An 18,128-nucleotide genomic window follows, 5' to 3' on the forward strand; every position below is an offset into this window, starting at 1 on the left:
GTCCAACGGAAGATTAACTGACTTCCGTTCATGTTGGAACAATGAACAACTAGTTTATGACACCAAAAGCTAAAAATAAATACAAAAAACATAAATGTATATTATAACATTACTCCTAAAGAAATACCACATACACTAATCTGAGTTTAGTCATTTTATTTCCTCTTTTCTGACTTTGAGTCTGAACAGTACTTTGTAAACAACAAAGCTATAGAAACATTTGATACACTTAATTAATGCTCCCCCTGGTTTCTGTTAATTTGTGTAAATAAATTCATAATAATGAAGTTTTGGAGAAACTTCATTATTATGCATTATTCATTATTAATGGAACCGTTATTATCTGTGACTCTCCTCAAATCATAAACTATTTTTATAATTACAGTAAAATATAAAATAAAACAAACAAAAAGATCAGCACATGCGCAAATGATATGACGTTTTTTAATTACTTTCTTTCTTCCCGTTCCTTTTTTTTTTTTTTTTGTGCGCTTCCGGGACAGATCGCTCAGTGACGCATGTAACTGAATTTGAGGTTTTGTTTTTCAGAGTTTGCTTCGGGATCTAACAGGTAAGTTGTTTTACTGAAATCCCTAAAGTTACAGCGGAAATGAAAAGAAGACGCAGAAACAAAACGTTCTGCTGAAGTGAACCGGGTCTGACGGTAGTTTCTGTTGTCAGACGAAGTAAAACGAAGACTGGGGGATTTGAGGACAGAGTTAAAACTGGAACTGATCGTCAACTGTTTTACTGAAAGAAGGCATTTTAATTAGGAGACTTAAATTTATTTACTTCAAAACTGATGTAAATTTAAAAGAACATAAAACAGGCAACCGCTATTTTGAGTAATTTATTTATTCATTTTATTTTTCAGACAGAAGCTGTTTTCTCCGACTTCCTTTTAATTCAACTGCAATTTAATCCACATAGCCTGATTGTTCCAGTGTTTGTGTTTAGGATGGCCCAGTCAAAGTCCAGGCCTGAACTTGATTTTCACAGAATCAGAGTCAGGATTTAATTTTGGATTTAATTGAAAAACCAGCAGCTCAAACCCAGAGTATTGACTTTGAATTATATTAATGAAATATTTTTAGAACCAGGTTTTGTTTTTTTCTTTTTCAGCTCATTGTTGGCCTACTTTGCGTTCTTCTGCCCTGAAAAACTACAAATAAAATCAGAATTAACAGCAGAATCACACCAGTGTGAAAGTCCAACAGCTACAAATACCTTTGATGCATTTTATTTCATTTAACTTGTTAAAATAAGTAATAACACACATTTGAAATGTCTGTGTCAGTTTTCAGGACCAGGAAGGATGTCTGTGACCATGAGCAGGACCGACGGGGTCACCATGTTCACTCTGACCTCTGACCCTGACAGCCGCTGGCCTCCGCTGTGCCAGATCCTGAAGAGCCTTTGCTACAGCCCGGTGTGCTGCTCCGTGTCCCAGCAGCTGAGGACGGTCCTGAAGACGTCTCTGTCCGTCCTCGGGGTGAGCTGCAGACTTCTCTCTTCATTTTAATGAAAACTTAAACTGCTGTTACTCTAATTAGACGTGTTTTCTATGAGTTTACTGTTTGTTGCATCTTTATTGAAGCTCTTTCATTTGATTGTGAAAGATAATGTTGAAGCATGAATGTCAAGTTTGACCTCAGGTGTCTGCTTCTCGGTTCCCTTTGCAGGCCATCCACATGATGATCGGGCTGCTTAACATTGGCCTTGGCGTCCTCGTCCACCTGTCATACGTTTCTTCTTACTTATTTTACTCCTTCGCTTATTTACCCTACTGGACGGGATCTCTGGTGAGCAAACTGCTGGGTTACAGATTGTCAGCATTAATTATCGGGGCCTTAAAGGGGCAGTATTATATATTTTACAGTCAGATAGTTCCATTTTATAGCATAATCAAGTAACTATGTTACCATCAGCTGTTGTAATAATGCTGTATGCCACTTTATTAAGTACACCTGTTCAAATACTCATTAATGCAAACATAACTCAAAATAAATTTGACTTTGCAATTTGTCACTTTGAAATGGGCCTCTGTCTCTTTAAGAAGCTCCAACTTTTTCCGACACATTAAATAACATATAAATTATAATCTCAAATTTAAATTGGCGATTGACTGTTGTAGTATTTCAAAGCCAGATATAAATTGAATTGAAGTTAGCATTTTAGCTTCTGGTAAACACCATGCTGGTGTAGTGCTTTATTGTTAACAGAACCAATTTACAGTAAGCAGTGGCCTCCACTGGCTGTGTGTGTAAAGGGGAGGTAAACAGAGCAACCCATGGTTACATGGAGCCATTTATTGGCTTTTATGAAACTACTGTTTTGAGTTTTAAAAACAGAATATTTACATTTGTTTCCCTTTTTTTGCAGTTCATTATGTTTGGCATCATGTGCATTTTATCTGAGAAGTATCCAAGTCCATGTCTGGTGAGTGATTCTAGCTTTCTGGTGTTCCCTCAGGAACATCAGCATTTATTCTTAGATCTTTTTCAATATTAATCAAATTATTGGTCATGTTTGTACATGTAGTTATTCTTCTTGTATTTCAGATCATCCTCAGTGTGTTTGTCAACATAGTTGGTGGTGCTCTTGCCATTGCTGCCATCGTGTTCTACAGTATATTGGAGGGAAATATGTATGTGTGGGTTTCCTGTGATGACGAGCCCTACTACAGCTACTACCCTTACAGACGCACCACGCCAAGTCCATCACCTGATGCTGCTTACTTTAAGGAGAAGTGCTTGGAAGGCAAAGCAATGATGGAGGTAAGACAGAAATATCCCACCAGTAGTCAAATATATGATTACTCTATATTTGTTGTCATTATGATGAGCTTTAGAGATGATTCCATCTTTGAAGATTTGTGGATGTTTGTTTTTAAGCTGAACGTTTTCAGGTTTATGACTGTCGGGTTATTTATGGCCTTGTTGACGTGGAGCTGCTCTTCAGTTTAATCGTAACATTTCTGTTGTGATCCAGCACTTTGAAGACGGGTAACTGTTTACGATGAAGAGGAAGCTAAGGGTCAAAACCGCAGGCGTGTTCAGCGCCACCTTTTGGCCTGGCATGACAACTACAGCTGACTCGTGGTGTCTTGGTGGCGCCGTCTAAACATGGAACGTTTCCCCAATCATCACCAGATAATTTCTAGGCAGTGGTCTGGTGTAAATGTAGACTCTGTGAAGAAAAAGATAGTTGCTATGTGTGATTTAGTGACATCTGCAGATGTAAATACCAAGTTCCCACAAGTCTGAACCAGAAGTGATCTGAGCCACTGAACCGCCATCTTGGTAGGGAAGTGCAGCGCAAAGCGTAGATGAATCATGACTTCTAGACCAACAAAAAGACAGTGGAGTACTCAAAAAAGTTCCAAGCTTGTGGCATGTTTATTGTTGTCATAGCAACTCTCGTGACGGATACCTTCCAAGATGGCTGCTGGCTACGAAGTTCCCAGAACTGTGACATCACATGAGAACATCACATTAAAACCAACTATTAATTGTTTGTGTGGCCACATATTGAAAAATGATTTCAAAGTCTTGCTTCAAATCAGCTCTTTGAGTTGTTTTTGTTTTGTTTGTTTAACAGCAACACAGATGTAAGATAATCGGCATCATTTTATAAATAAAGTAAATGATTTACGGAGGATGTTCTACATCCATTAGAAAAATGTTTTATGGAGTTGTTTGTGTTCTGCAGATGCTTCTGAGGGGCATCACTGGGGTCCTGATCGTCCTGTCGGTGGTGGAGCTCTGCGTCGCCATCAGCTGCGCCGTGTTGGGGATCAAAGCTCTGAATCGCACCAGCAACAAACCAAACAAGGTGAGCCTTTGGGTCCAAAGAGTCGGGCTCAACCAGTTCATACGCTTCTGGCTTAAATCTTTAATTTAGTTTTACTTTTGAAAAACTCTAAATTATCAGTCAATTCAGAAGATGATTCTGTAATGGTGGATACTTTCCGGCCACTTTATTAAGTACACCTGTTCAACTGCTCATTAATGCAAATGTCGAATCAGCCAATCACATGGCAGCAACTCGATGCACTTAGGCATGTAGACATTGCCCAGACGATCTGCTGCAGTTCAAACCGAGCATCAGAAAGGGGAAGAAAGGAGATTTAGGAGACACAGCAGCAGAAGACCGCACCTGGTGCCACTGCTGTCAGATAAAAACAGGAAACTGAGGCTACAATTCGCACAGGCTCACCAAAATGGACAATAGAAGATGAGGTCTGATGAGTCTGGATTTCTGCTGCGACATTCGGATGGTGGGGTCAGAATTTAGCATCGATAAAATGAAGCATGGATCCGTCCTGCCTGGTTGATACAGGTCGTCTGTAATGTTTGGGTGGTGGTGGTGGTGTAATGGTGGGAGGATAATTTCCTGGCACACTTGGGCCCATTGGTACCAGCTGAGCATGGTGTCAATGCCACAGCCTACCTGAGTATTGTTGCTGACCACGTCCATCCCTTTATGACCACAGTGGACCATCTTCTGATGGCTACTTCCAGCAGATAACACACCATGTCATAAAGCACAAATCATCTCAGACTGGTTTCTTGAACAATGAGTTCACTGAACTCCAATGGCCTCCACAGTCACCAGATCTCAATCCAATAGAAAACTTTTGGCTTGTGGTGGAACCGGAGATTCACATCATGGATGTGCAGCTGACAAAAACCCAACAACTGGGTGATACTATCATGTCAATATGGACCAGACTCTGAGGAATGCTTCCAGTACCTGCTGAATCTATGCCATGAAGGATGAAGGCAGTTCTGAAGGCAAAAGGGAGTCCAACCCGGTACTAGCAAGGTGTACCTAATAAAGTGGCCGGTGAGTGTATGCACACCAGCAAAATCTTTAGTACAGGGCCTGTACTGCAGGCCTTTTCGGTTGGGCCTGCAAAGAGGAAGCAGAAAGACTTCCAGTTCGTAGGTTGGTTTAGGTTCTGAAGCTGCTGGACTCAACCAAAAGGTTCTGAACAATGGATCGGAAGAAACGGACTCAGAAAAATCTGTTTCGCCCGAGTCACTGATCCATTCAGATAAATCTGTGGTGATCCAAACATCGCCTCGGTGGTCTGACATTTTATTTATCAAGGAATTGTTGTGGTTTTTTTCTCTCCGTCTCTTCTACCCAAAATGTCTGTGTTACCTGAGATTAATTAAATATGAGAGAAAATTAAAAATAAGAATAAAAATCAGAAAATAATTGCCAGGAATAAAAGAAAAATAAGTATTGTAACCCACATTGAGCAATTTCATTGTTGTGACACATCTCTGTTATGTTCTGTGTTTTGTCCATTTTAATGATCCTGCACCGTTTTTATTTTTTTCCTTTTCCATTGTTGTTTTCTTATCTACTTGGTCATTTTGTAGATGAATACTTACGTTTGCTCGTTTGCTTGTTTTTTATTCCCTAATTTGTGAATAAAAATAAAACAAGGAAAAAAAGACCCAGGTCTGAACAGAGGCGATGGCCTCAGGTTTACTTTACTAACAGACGTTATTTACCCCTCTGGGAATTTTATATATCCAGTCTCCCATAAAACAATAGAAAGGACCCGTTCTACAGGCTGGGCTCGTTTCAGGTGGTTTTATAGCAACTCGTGTTGAAACATGACCAAAACGGCTGATGTGGCAACAAGTTGAACTGAACAGAGGGCAGGGCAGAGACTTTTGGATGAGTTGTGAGACATTTTCAAGAAGCAAGAAAAGGAATCCTGTTGCCTTTTATTCACACTCTTTGGATTGTTGAGAACCTTTCATATTCAGCTACAGTGACGATGAAAAAAGGCAGCAGGTTGTTTAAGCTGCAAATCCAAATATTTGCACAGAGAAATGTCGGGTAAAGTCCAAATCCAGCCTGCAGCGTTCAACCAGCCCAGACGCCACCAGGCCTCCGTAGAACAAGTGGCACATTGGATTGTTTCTACAAAACAACTCCAGGGTTTAGAAAATATGTTCACATTTATTCTCACTGAGGTTCCGATGCATTTAATTCGTCTGTTGCTTATCATTTACTGACAAATCAGACCAAATGTCCTGCCGGTTCATTATTGGGATATATTAAAACATATCGATGGAAACAATATTGTCCTAATGTTGCAGCTTTTGTTGGTCTCTGCTGAATACAGAAAATAAAACATACATTTTGTTTTCTTTTGAATAAAATACACCAAACTATGATTGTTGAGCATAACCTCATTGTTTTCTGTTCACACTTTTAATCCAGGTCTTATTGACTTTATGCTCCAAAGGAATCAGATTAACTTTGTCTGTTTAAAATCTCTAACTTTTGCAGAAATAAAGCAGATTTTCTTCACAAATGAGAAGGTTCCCAAAAAGGCTGAATTACAGACATTTTCTTCTCTAAGCAGTGATTTCTCAAAACCAGTGAATCATCTTGTGTTTTATGTTTCACTTCATGTTTTTACTCAACGTGTTTCTTTCCTCCTGCAGACCTCTGATGAGCCGGAGTATTACAAGCCGCTGCTGGAGGAAGTCACCACCAATCCTGCAGTCTGAACATTTTTCACTTCCTGTAAAGATTAACTCTGCTCTTTCATCCCCCTGACAGGGTTAATATCTACACTAATCATTCACTTATAAGCAGCTTTTCAGGTTTTTTAAATACAAATTATGCTTTTTCTATTGTCTCCTGCACTTTTGTATTAAATATCAAATCATTTTACTTTGATTTTCTTGATCATTAAGATGTTTATTTTGTTGTTTTTTTGTATTCTGAAATCAGCAAATATTCAATCATGTGATTTTTTTGTTTGTTTTAATTCCAGGTTTCCACCACTAACTCATGTAAAATGAATGCATGAAAACGATAATTTGCTGCATGTTTTCATATTTTACATCAAGTCTTAAGTTCCATTATGAGGAGATTTTTTTGTCTCCTTACTTGTTGTTTAAAAAGCGGTAAGTAAATATTTGACAGTCGTATCTGTCAGGGAAATGAGTCTTGGGTTAATTCAAGGAAATGAAGTCAAAAATGAAAGCTAACCATTTTTCTTTAACATTTCTGGAAATGATTTTAAACCCTCTTTATGGACGTGTGGGAGGCGTCAGAACGGGTTGTGATTGTTGCAGTTTTCAGTTACCTGCAGCTCTACAGGTTGGTTTGGTATTACTTCCTTTTCCCTAATTTATCAAACCAATCTGAGCTTCTTTTGGTGAGTTTTATTCCAGAAGTTTTATTTAAAACATCCGGAGATCCTGGTGGATTCAGATGGTTTCTTACTTTCCCTCTCAAAACAATTTAAAGTCTTGTTATACATTCCTTACATCTGGTCATTTTGCAAACTCAAACATCATTTGTTACTTTGAATCTTTATGTATTGGATTAATAGACAGATATAGATTTGACCTTTTTATACTTTTTACAATGATTACTTTACAGTTAGTTTGCTTCTACCTATCATAATACATGTTAAATGAATTTCTGTTTTTAATAAATTTGTAAACATTTCAAAACCATGTTTCCAAATTGTTGTAATGAAGTATTTGAAGAGATAAATACTATTTTAAATCAGGCTGAAACATAAAAAGTAAACGTGGACACTTCCTGGATGTTTTCTGACTCGTTACTTGTGTTCTCTCTGCGTTTCTCCTTCCTGTGAGTAAAAGATCTGAAACGTGAATATTTGTCTCTTCTGAATTCTTTCTTGCTGTTTTATTTTCAGATTTTTTTCAAACAATGAGTTTGATCATCTTCTCATTTCCCATTAGCTATATAGAAAATACCAGTGCGATGAGATTCCCTCAGAAATGTAATCTTTAATCCATTGGTTCTGTTTCTGATGCAACAAAGACACAAAATGAATTATTAAATATTAATAAAAGCCTGATAAAATTAATAATTTAGATCAATTTACAAAGTCAGGGCACCACCCGATTTTCAGGAAATATTAGCCAAATTATGAGATTATTGTTTAGAAAAATATCTGCCTGATGCACTGCAAAAACATCAAATCTAACCAAGTATTTTTGGTAGTTTCTTGTTCAAATATCTTGAATTAAAAGAAAACTAACTCATAAGCAATCTCTCAACAAGATATAGGAGCTTGTTTTAAGTCAATAATTTCTTAATACTGATGAAATAGTACTGGTTATATTGACAAATTATTTCACTTATGGGAAAATTTCTTGTTATAAGTGACTTTATCAATAGAAATAGTACTTTTTCATCAATATGAAGGAATTATTGACTTAAAATAAATTCTTATAACTTCCTTAAAAGTTACTTGTAAGTTTCTTTTGTCTTGTTTAAAATGAGCAAAGAAACTAGATCAAAATTGTTGATGAAATTTTGTGTTTTTCAGTGTAAGGTTTAGGTTTTAAAAGTCCAGAACTGACGCTCTTTACCATCAAAACGTTACGCATGTCTGGAATAAACACAACAACCTCTCTCCAATAAGGGAGAATTTACAAACCAAATAAATTCAGCCTTACAGTTAAATACTCACTAAGCCAGCAACACTCAACTAAACTACTGGAAAAAAGGTGAAAAGATGATGAAAACTAAGCTAAAGTAAAATATAAAAGTCAGAATAGAACCAATAAAATGAAACAATGATGTGACAGTTCATCAGTTTGGTGTCGGTGAAGCTGAGCTTTTCTGGATCTGGACGCTAACCTGAGAAAATGTCACTTTTGGGGAACCTATAATTCAAAGTTTCCTTCTGCGGAATTACGAATAAGAAAATCTGAATTTTTGTCCCTTTGACAGGAAACAGTGACTAGATGCACAAAACATAAACCATGTGGTTCAGTTCTTCATGGCTGGAAGCAAATATTAAAGATCAAAGCCAATAAAAGGATTTCCTAATAAGTATGAACACCGGCTCTCTTTTATAACCTCTACGCCATTAAAACCTAGAGGTTCAATTTTTGGATTTTACAAAATCCAAAAAGAACATTTCCTCTACAAACACAGTTTCTATAGTTGCAGCTTGTAGCTTTAACTATTTTAGGCCCTGATTCTTTACCTTGCATTTTTGAATGTAAGGCTCCAGCTTAGAGGTTCAGTATCCAACAAGTGCAACCATAAACTTCGACATGTAATGAGATTTAATGTGCATTCTGACACTAAAAATGCAAAAAGACAAAGACACAAAGCTTTATTTCCTCACCAGAGGAAACCCAAACACTATGGGGGACTTTCAAGATCACAGCACGTTTCCTAATTTCTGCTTAAACAATTGGATCATTTATTGTAAAAACAAATGCACCAGAAAATTAATGACTGACTTGGGAAATTTTGAAAAACTTCCCCTAACTTAAGTTTTGTATTCATTAACTATGACTTTGGTGCAAACTCTGACAAGGAAGCAGATTACTTTAAACAAGTTTGATGTTGACTTTCAGAATGAATTAGTCACCAATTTTGAATTTCATAACTGTTTTTCATACATGGTTTCTATTAAGAATCTAATTTTCCCCTTTTGCTTTATTAAACATCAGGTAAATATTATGTATGTCATGTGACCAGTGCCACTTTCACCCCACCCATCCACCCACCAGTTTGAATATATTTCCTGTTCTTCCATCTCTGCTGTCTGTTCAGCTCCCAGCCTCTGGAAAGATGTCTGTGACTGTGAGCAAAGCCGATGGAGCCACTGTCCTCACGGTGGTCTCTGACCCAAACGGTCACTTGCCTCCTCTGTGTCAGATCCTGAAGGCCCTTTGCCACAGCCTGGCGGGCTGTTCGGTGCCCCCACACCTGAAGCGGGTCCGGAGAGCCTCCCTGTTGGTACTTGGGGTGAGCAAGAAACTGTTGTTCTTCCAAAATGCTTTGATCACTTCTGAATTAATTGTTTTTATTTTACCTAAATTGATTTTTCAGTTTGTTTTTTCTGTCTCCGTGTGTTTTTGGAACTGATGAAGACTTAGGATGGTGGTCTTTGAGGTGTTTCTGTTTGAGGTGCTGCAGGATGCAGCTATCCCGTCTTTGAATAACCAAAGCAACAGCTGATCTGTGTTCCCTGCACAAAGTTAGACTCATTCCTGTGTGGATTGGACTTTGTTGTCAGGGCTGCCACTCGTCACCTGTTTGGGTTGGACTTGATCTCCAGGAGCAGCTATGGAGGGATAGTGCCTGACTTCCTCTTGGGTTCGTCTTTGTTTCTTGCAGATGATTTTGTTCTGTTGGTGTCCCCAGGTCATGACCTGCAGAATGCATTTGGGTGGTTAGCAGAGTCAGAGTGACAGTCCAAAAGCTCCCACATCCTCAACCGTCCTTCACTCCACGTTGGTCCACACATACTTGTGGCAGATTCAATGTGGACTCAAAGCGGACGGCCATCTGCCAGACACGTCCCTACAAAGGTCAATCTTTTTAATAAACGTTGAGAGTCTGCATCATCTGGACGAAATGGAGCCAAATTTTCAAGATTTCTTTTGGAAGAGATTAGAAAACAGAGACTTGCAGGGTAAATACGTGGGAAGAAATAGCGCTTGAATGCAAAAAACTGAAATGAGCAGACGCACCATCCACACCATGCAGTTCGTCCCAGTATGTGAGAGCCTTCAGTTCGTCTGAGTGCTGGGTCAAGGTTCGCAGCTCCCTGGACTGTTCTTTCCAGGGAGCCGTTCGGTCTGGACCTCAGAGTTTAGGTGTGTTGGCATCTTCTTCATGAGTAAAGGTGGGATGGAGTAGAGTGTGTTTGACAGATTTGTCCTCATCTGTGGTTTGTTTTGATCTGCTGTGGAGAGGAGAGGTGGACCAAAAACAAACTTATTTATTTAGCAGTCTGTCAATTTTATAACTCAGCTACTGTCATGAGATATAGCTCATCCCATGGGAGTGTGGAGTAAAGACCAGGGGTCTGCAGCGTTTGTTCTGGTATCAGATCTCTGATCCTCCTTGTAGAGGTTTTCCAGGCACATCCCAATAGAAAGGGGCTCTGGGGCCGACCGAGATTACGTTGGGGGGTTATATGTCGAGATGATGTGATGCAGATCTTAATCTTTAATATCGTCTATCATTTTCCTGTGTTTTCTCTTTCACAGACTTTGCACATCATGATTGGGCTGCTCAGTTTTAGCCTGGGACTCATCCTCCATTTCAGGTGGGCACAGCATCCAAACGCTGTACAGTAAGAGTATTACTACTTCAACTTGTCTTCACTCAAGTAAAAGTAAAACGTACATTAGAGCTACTCCCCGAAGCACATTTTTCAACAAAGTGAAGTAAATGTAACTAATTACTCCCTGTCTCTGACAGTGAATCCTGCTGTAGGCTAATAGACGTCACCAGCTTCCCTTATTGGTCGGGAATTCTGGTGAGCAATTAAAGACCGTCACCATAGCAACAAATGGGAACAGCAATAATTTATCTTTTGTTTTCTTTCACAGTTTGTCATATTTGGCATCATTTGCATTCTGTGTGAGAAGAAGCCATGTCTGTATCTGGTGAGGGGGTCATTTTCAAAACTCTGAGAAAACGTTTCATCGGCTTCTTGTCCTGATTGATTCTTTCCTTTCAGATTCTTTTCAATGTGTTTCTGAACTTTGTTGGGATCTTTGGAGCCGCTGGAGCCATTTTCTTCTACAGCATCAATATGACTGGTCCTTATGGTGTCTGTGGAAGTGTTTATGGTTCATTTGGCTATAATGAATGCTCAGTCACGGTAAGAGTTGGAAATACACTGTAAAACACTTGAAGGTGCTTTAACTTGAAAATGAAAGTCAACCTGCTGCCTTAAAAATTCAATTTAAGTCAGCAGGAGACAAGTTGTCTAAACATTTTAAGTTCATTAATCTTGAATTGTGAGTTTTAACTTAATGCTGCAATTTAAACCAAATAATTATTTCAGGAGAAAAAAAATTGCTCTCATCTAGTTAAGAGTCACATTTCTCTATTATTTTACTCACAATATAAATACTTATTTTACTTTAGAATAATTTAAATTCTACAAAAATTAATTCTGGAATACAGTGAGTAAAATAACACAGAGTATTGATGATGTGTGAAGTTACTAACAAATGAAAAAAAAGGATAAAAGCTCAAAGTTGTTAAATGTGTCCACAGGTCCTTTCCGTAGGCGTCAGCGGCGTGTTGGTCGGTCTGTCGGCCCTGGAGCTCTGCGTCGCCATCAGCGCTCTAGTTTCGGCAATAAAAGTCCTGAAAAGCTTCAAAAGAAACGAAAACCTGGTAAATTATCAAAATATATCTGGATATATTTATTTAATCGCCGATACATCCTGACTGCGTACAAGTTGTTTTATTTCTTTATGTCTTTGACTGTTTTATGTAAAATTTAGGTTTTAAAACTTTCTTTAAATCAGCAAATTTTATCCAAACAAAGTAACGTTTTTAAAGAATACAATACCTTACAGAGATGTGCACAACTTTTTAAGATGTTAAAAAACTTTTTACAACTTTTTAAGATGACTGGACATTTTTCTATTTACATCAATCAGTATCTGCATAATTTACTCTCACATCAAGTCTTTGTTTTGTAGCATTTAATGTTTATTTAAATCTTTTCTCATATTTGTAAAACAGCTGAACTGCTGAGTTAAAATCTCTCCTGTTTAGAATTTATTTATTTTTTGTACCATAATAATAAAACTCTAACCAACATTTTAAAGAAACTTAATGTTTTATTTGTTGATTTTTCATGTTTCTATGACATAAAGCACTTTGAACCACCTTGTTGCTGAAATGTGGCTTACAAATGAACCTGATTGATTGATTATTTTTTCCTGCAGAGCTCCAGTGAACCAGAACAGACGACCAACCCAGAAATCACAGAAGTTCCCTATGAAATTTGCATCATTTCTACGTGATCAGAAAGCAGAAATGCATGATGTTCTGCACCAGTTGTTCCCATTGTTGTTATTTCAGCTAAAAATATTACTGATGTGTTAAATCAGAGATTATCCAACCCTGTTTCCTCTTGAATTGTGATCAGCTGACGTAAAAGTGAGAGACTGATCAGAAAGTCAGGTGCTAAACTGCTGAGCTTAAATCTCTGGGTTGTTTTTCCTGGAGCTGGATCTTCCTCTTTCACATCAGGAGTTCTGTTTCTGGTGAACCGAGCCAGAGGAAGCTCTGCTCAGAGTCTTCATCTGTGTTTTCTTTTCAAAATGACTAGGTCATATCTGATCTTTTGAAACGTTATTTAATGTGCAAGGCAGAAATGTACAAGAATATTTTGATTATAATGTTGTGATACAAACTGGACCTGCTGAGTTCATGTTTGTTGTGAATTTCAGAACAAAAAGACACAGAATTTCGGTGTGTAATATTTTTAACTGTATGTAACGTTTAGCTGCTTTGTGTCAGAAATGATGCTTTTGGTGTCAACCTAACAGAAATGTGGAAGGAATCCAGAGAGAATCCACACATGGACTGAGAAAACACGCTGCAAGGCAACAACTCCAAAATATATTCATACAATACCTCACACATGTCGAACTCGAGGCCCGGGGGCCACAACCGGCCCGCCGCAGCTCTTTATGTGGCCCCCTGGACTCCAAACTACATCAATACGTCCCTCCAGTTTCTCACAAATCTGCAAAATTCACACAAAATCTATAAATCTACACATTTTTTCTGATTCTACTGCAAATTTATCTCAAAATTGGTCAAAAACACTGAGTTTAAGTGACTGCTGCCTGAGTTTTACTTGATGTCAAGTTACAGTCCATGATCGATACAGCGAGTAATAAAAAGTCACATTTAACATCTTACATTAGTGCAAATATCATACAAATTTCTTACATTTCCAAATTGACACAACAAAATCTATCAGTTTTATTGCAAAAAAAAACCCTGAAGCAATCAGAAAACCCTGGAGGAACAGATATTTATTGATATTTTAACAGTTTAATTGGTTTTATCGATATATTCTGGCACAACCGGCCCTTTAAGGTCATTCAGATTTTTGACATGGCCCAAAATAAAAATGAGTTTGACGCCCCTGAAGTATCTGTTATCCCTCTGAATAAGTTTTAGCACCGATTATTCCTGTGAGCTCAGCTGCTGTGAAACTTAATATTTTAAATGTCTTCTGTTGTTATTTGTTTAATCTTAGGGTTTATTTGACATATAAGAACATGAAATACATATCAGAGCTACTTAAACATCTCAGCTGGATTAAGATTCTCAATCTCTTCCACAACCTGGTTTTCCAGGTTCACAAAAAAATCTGTATCTTGGAGAAATAAGTTTTAATTTCAGAGAATCAAAGACAGTAGAAAACTGTGATTTCTACTGATTTAACAGTTGTATTAGATTTATATTGTAAAGTCTGGATGTTTTTCTCCATCTCTGTCTTTTGGATGCTTTTCTATTGTAAAATACAAATTTCTCCTTAATGCACACATGGTTTAAGCCTATGAAGAAATAAAGGCACCAAACCTTAAATGTTTTAAATGTTGTTACTTTAAACAAAACGGTTTTATCGCTGCAGTGAATGCATTTAGAGCAGCTGTGCTCGGATATTATCATGAGGAATTTTCCAAACGCCAGCCCTCCTTTATTACGCAAGTAAAAGTAAAAAGTTTCCTTCAAAAATAAAGAAAACCCAGTTAATCCACATTCTCTTGACTCTTTTCTTTTTATCATTGAACTTTAGCATTTCTGTCCCTAAAACATTCACAAATCTAAATGTTTTCTTCCTGTAAAAGAAAGGCTAAGAAATCAGCTTAACTTTTCTCCCTTGAGAAAAGCCACAACTGTTTATTCATATGTTTGCATCTGATAGGCCTGTTTCTGCAGACCAGTGACTCAGTTCACTCTCTTTTGATTAAAACATTCCTTTGCAGAATCGTTTCCACCTCAGACTCCAGCTGTGAGCCCAGATCTCTGCTGATTTTAATCCAGAAGAAGAAGAAGCTGCTGTGGGAACATGTTTCCATCTCCGTGTCGGATCCTGAAGGCGCTCTGCTGCCGCTGCCTGAAGAAGCTGGGAGTGCAGACCTGCTGGGCTGCAGCTGCCGGGGTGAGAGGAACCGGGGGAAAAGTCTCACCGTAACACAGGGATCATGGTTTTATTTCTGTTGCAGACTGTTCAGATCATGGTGGGAGTGCTTAATATCGGCCTCGGACCGGGAAGAACAAGCACTCGTCTGGGGGATTTCACCAGCCTGGGAGCTGCTTACTGGTTGGGCGCTGTGGTAAAAACACTTTATACTTTTCTTTCTTTCAAGGGGATGTACATAGCACATTATTTATTTAAAATCAATTGAGCTTAACTCTCTACCAAAACAGTGTTAAAAACATCTTTATATTCCAAAAATCAGGCCTTAATCAGCTCATGATGGCATAGTAGAGTCAATGTAGACAGGAGAAAAGAGGAGTAAATTACTGCCAAAAAAACCACAGACATTTCTCAGGAGGAGCAAATTTACCCCAAAAAACATGTACATCCTGAGATTAATCTCAGAAATTTCTTTAAAAAACAAAAGTAAATTTCTGAGCTTGAAAGTTCAGAAATGAGCCAGAAAAAAAAACTTTTAAGTTTAAACTCTGAATTTTCTAGAAACAAACTTTATGAGCTCCAAAAGTAAAAAAACAAGAACAATGCTAGACAAAACTAAGAAATGTTGAAATTAATGTCAGAAAATGTATAGAAAAGTCATTCAGAGTTAAGCAGAGTTTAGTGGTTGGACATGTTTGGCTTTGGAAACTTGAAAAATTTACAAACTCGGAAATTTTAGGAATTTTAGGAAATTTTTTAGATTAATCTCAAAATGTTAAAAAATTTTGGCGTAAATTTGCTCTTTCTTTTGGACGCCATCGTTCAGGTTTATCAGGTTTTTCTGGGTTTCACGTTGTGTTTGTTTCTTGTTGCTGAAGTTCTGAATTTTGTTCTTGTCAGTTTGTCGTAACAGGAATCATGACCGTTTTAGCGGGTCGGTTCCCTTCCTCCTGCTTGGTGAGTCAAACTGTATATCTGTTGTATTCATGGTATTTTTTTAATAAACAGTTCCCAAAATAGTATACCGTAATATCTTGTACGCTACAACCTTATGTACGGTAAAACATAGCTGCCGGTAATTAACTGTAATTTTTTTTTTTTTTCAATAAAAAACTATAATGTACCTTGGAGTTCTGCCCATTCTTAAAATGATTAGTAAAGAATGGGCAGAAAGAATCAATCATTTGAATATCTCTCTCAGACCGCAACCCAACTTCCTCCATTACTGTTATTATAATTATAGTCACAACCTTATTTACTTCAGATTGCAGTTTGTTGAATTTCAATTTGGAGAATACAAATTGGGTTGAAATCTTTTTCCCAGGTGGGCTTCACTGTGTTCCTGAACATTGTTGGTGCGATCTTCTCCATCACTGGCATCGTGTTGTACGCCATCGACCTGAACAACTCCTCTCTGCTCTGGGTTTGTGACCGCTCTGGTTCTGATCCCGATTGCTACGACGACAGCTGCAGAAACATGGCCGCCTTCGATCAGGTGAGCAGGCCCAGGCGCTACAGGAGGCGTTTCTCCTCACAGCTCTGTGAGCGCAGCGGTTCAGCTACATGTGCTTATGGAAAAGATCAGTTTTCTTTGTCTTTTCTCGTTTCTCCACCAGAACTTACTGACGTCTCTGGACAAAGCCTTGATTCTCCTGGCTGTTCTGCTGTTGGTTGTCAGTATTTCTTTTGCTGCTCTTGGCATCGGGTTCCTGACTGGTGAGGTGAAGGAGGAAGAGGTAAAATATTGCGGACCTATTATGCAAAATTCACATTTTGCACGTTTGTATGCTCCCATTTGAGTCTCAACTTCTTCTAAAAACAGCCTGAGCACTTAAAAAAACACCCTGCCATTTTTTTCCAATAAGTTCAAATGTTTGCAGTTTCAAAAACCTTCGAAATGTAACACCACAAATCAGCAGGCAGTGCACCATTACCTAGCAACCTGAAAGCCCACACCGTTACCTAGCAACCCCAGCTGAGCTCCAGCGGTTTGGTCACCTGGCTTCGCCACTGTATTTGCTGTACAATGGCTGCTGGAAAAGACAAATGTTTAGACGCTGACTTGCCATCCAGAAACCACTTGGTGTATTCTCGCTGGTTGTGCAGGAGGCTCCACTTCTGCTTTTCAATGATGTAAAAACCATTTTACTGCTGAGCAGTTGGCTTCACATTTGAGTCTAGAATATTCTGGTGTGAAATATTTTCTACTTGTGAATCATCATTCTCTTTGTAGAATGATTGTTTGTTGACTGATGCATTTTTAGCTGCCAAGTAAATGATTTGTTCTTCTGGGCCATTTTTAAAAGATGGACTTCAAAGAAGTTGCATCTATTAATCAGTTGTGTTGTAAGATGTAAATCTCTAACTTTACCAGTTTAATTTGGAATATTTCTGTGTCAGCAGGTTGACAGCTTTTCTAAAGAAGACTTGAAGGAAATCCTTCTCATCAGTCCTGGGGCTTGAAACCATCGATACTTCAGCAGGCGGCGCTGCAAAGCAATCCAAACCTCAGTGCTACAAATAGTAACACAGTACAGTAGACAATAACTTTCAATTAATGTCAGACAGTAAATTACCAAATGTAACTCATTACTTAGGTTACCGATTCATTTATTGTATTTTTGACAAAAACTGATGGAAAAGGAGAAATGTTGGAAGGAAAGTGGATCGATCTGGTTGGTGAACGTCCAGCTAAAATCAAGTCCTGCAGAATGCAGCCATATTTTTACCTTCACAGTTTAACTTTAACAATGGATTAAAAATTAAAGTGCTGCAATTTTATCTTCAGCTGTGTTGAGAGAATATCTCTGTTTTTGTCTTTTCTGGATCAGGGCTCTGAAATGAGAAGCTCTGGAGTCCAAAGTGACTCTTTGGTTCATTTAATACATTAAACAGTAAAATATTGCTCCATTTTCTTTCATTCTTTTGTTCTGTACTCCCTTGAAGAAACACTGACCCTGCTGGTGAATTGGGTCAACACTGATTTCATCTGATGGCACAAACCTCCTCATGTGTCCTGAAAACAGTTTTCACATTTTTTCATCACTCTGTATTCGTCCTCCTGGAGTTCAGTTTGCTTTCACATGTGCAATATTTGCATAAAAAGGTGAATATTAGAAAGATTGCAAATTTAACATCTTGCATGACTGCAATCAGCTTCCTGACAAACGAA

General features: G+C 38.1%; 2 protein-coding genes across 2 annotated transcripts; both read left to right on the top strand.

Moving 5' to 3' along the window:
* Window positions 1-452: 452 nt before the first annotated feature.
* Window positions 453-7,666, top strand: LOC106904673 (uncharacterized). The gene is made up of 7 exons (XM_014969096.2): window positions 453-571; window positions 1,298-1,492; window positions 1,683-1,802; window positions 2,383-2,439; window positions 2,562-2,777; window positions 3,712-3,834; window positions 6,477-7,666. Exons 2-7 carry the CDS (start codon window positions 1,316-1,318, stop codon window positions 6,540-6,542), a joined length of 759 nt encoding a protein of 252 aa, XP_014824582.2. The 5' UTR covers window positions 453-571; window positions 1,298-1,315; the 3' UTR covers window positions 6,543-7,666.
* Window positions 7,667-7,768: 102 nt separating this feature from the next.
* On the top strand, window positions 7,769-17,860 carry LOC106904669 (uncharacterized). The gene is made up of 13 exons (XM_088013940.1): window positions 7,769-9,786; window positions 11,037-11,095; window positions 11,251-11,308; window positions 11,382-11,438; window positions 11,513-11,656; window positions 12,058-12,180; window positions 12,741-12,814; window positions 14,802-14,949; window positions 15,000-15,152; window positions 15,857-15,913; window positions 16,281-16,451; window positions 16,573-16,692; window positions 17,360-17,860. The coding sequence occupies exons 1-13, from the start codon at window positions 9,502-9,504 to the stop codon at window positions 17,417-17,419; spliced, it is 1,509 nt and encodes a 502-aa protein (XP_087870066.1). The 5' UTR covers window positions 7,769-9,501; the 3' UTR covers window positions 17,420-17,860.
* The last annotated feature ends 268 nt before the right edge of the window (window positions 17,861-18,128 follow it).

Source organism: Poecilia mexicana, unplaced genomic scaffold (assembly GCF_051168715.1).
Source record: "Poecilia mexicana isolate PSO_F unplaced genomic scaffold, ASM5116871v1 scaffold_16, whole genome shotgun sequence".
NCBI classification, from domain to species: Eukaryota; Metazoa; Chordata; class Actinopteri; order Cyprinodontiformes; family Poeciliidae; genus Poecilia; species Poecilia mexicana.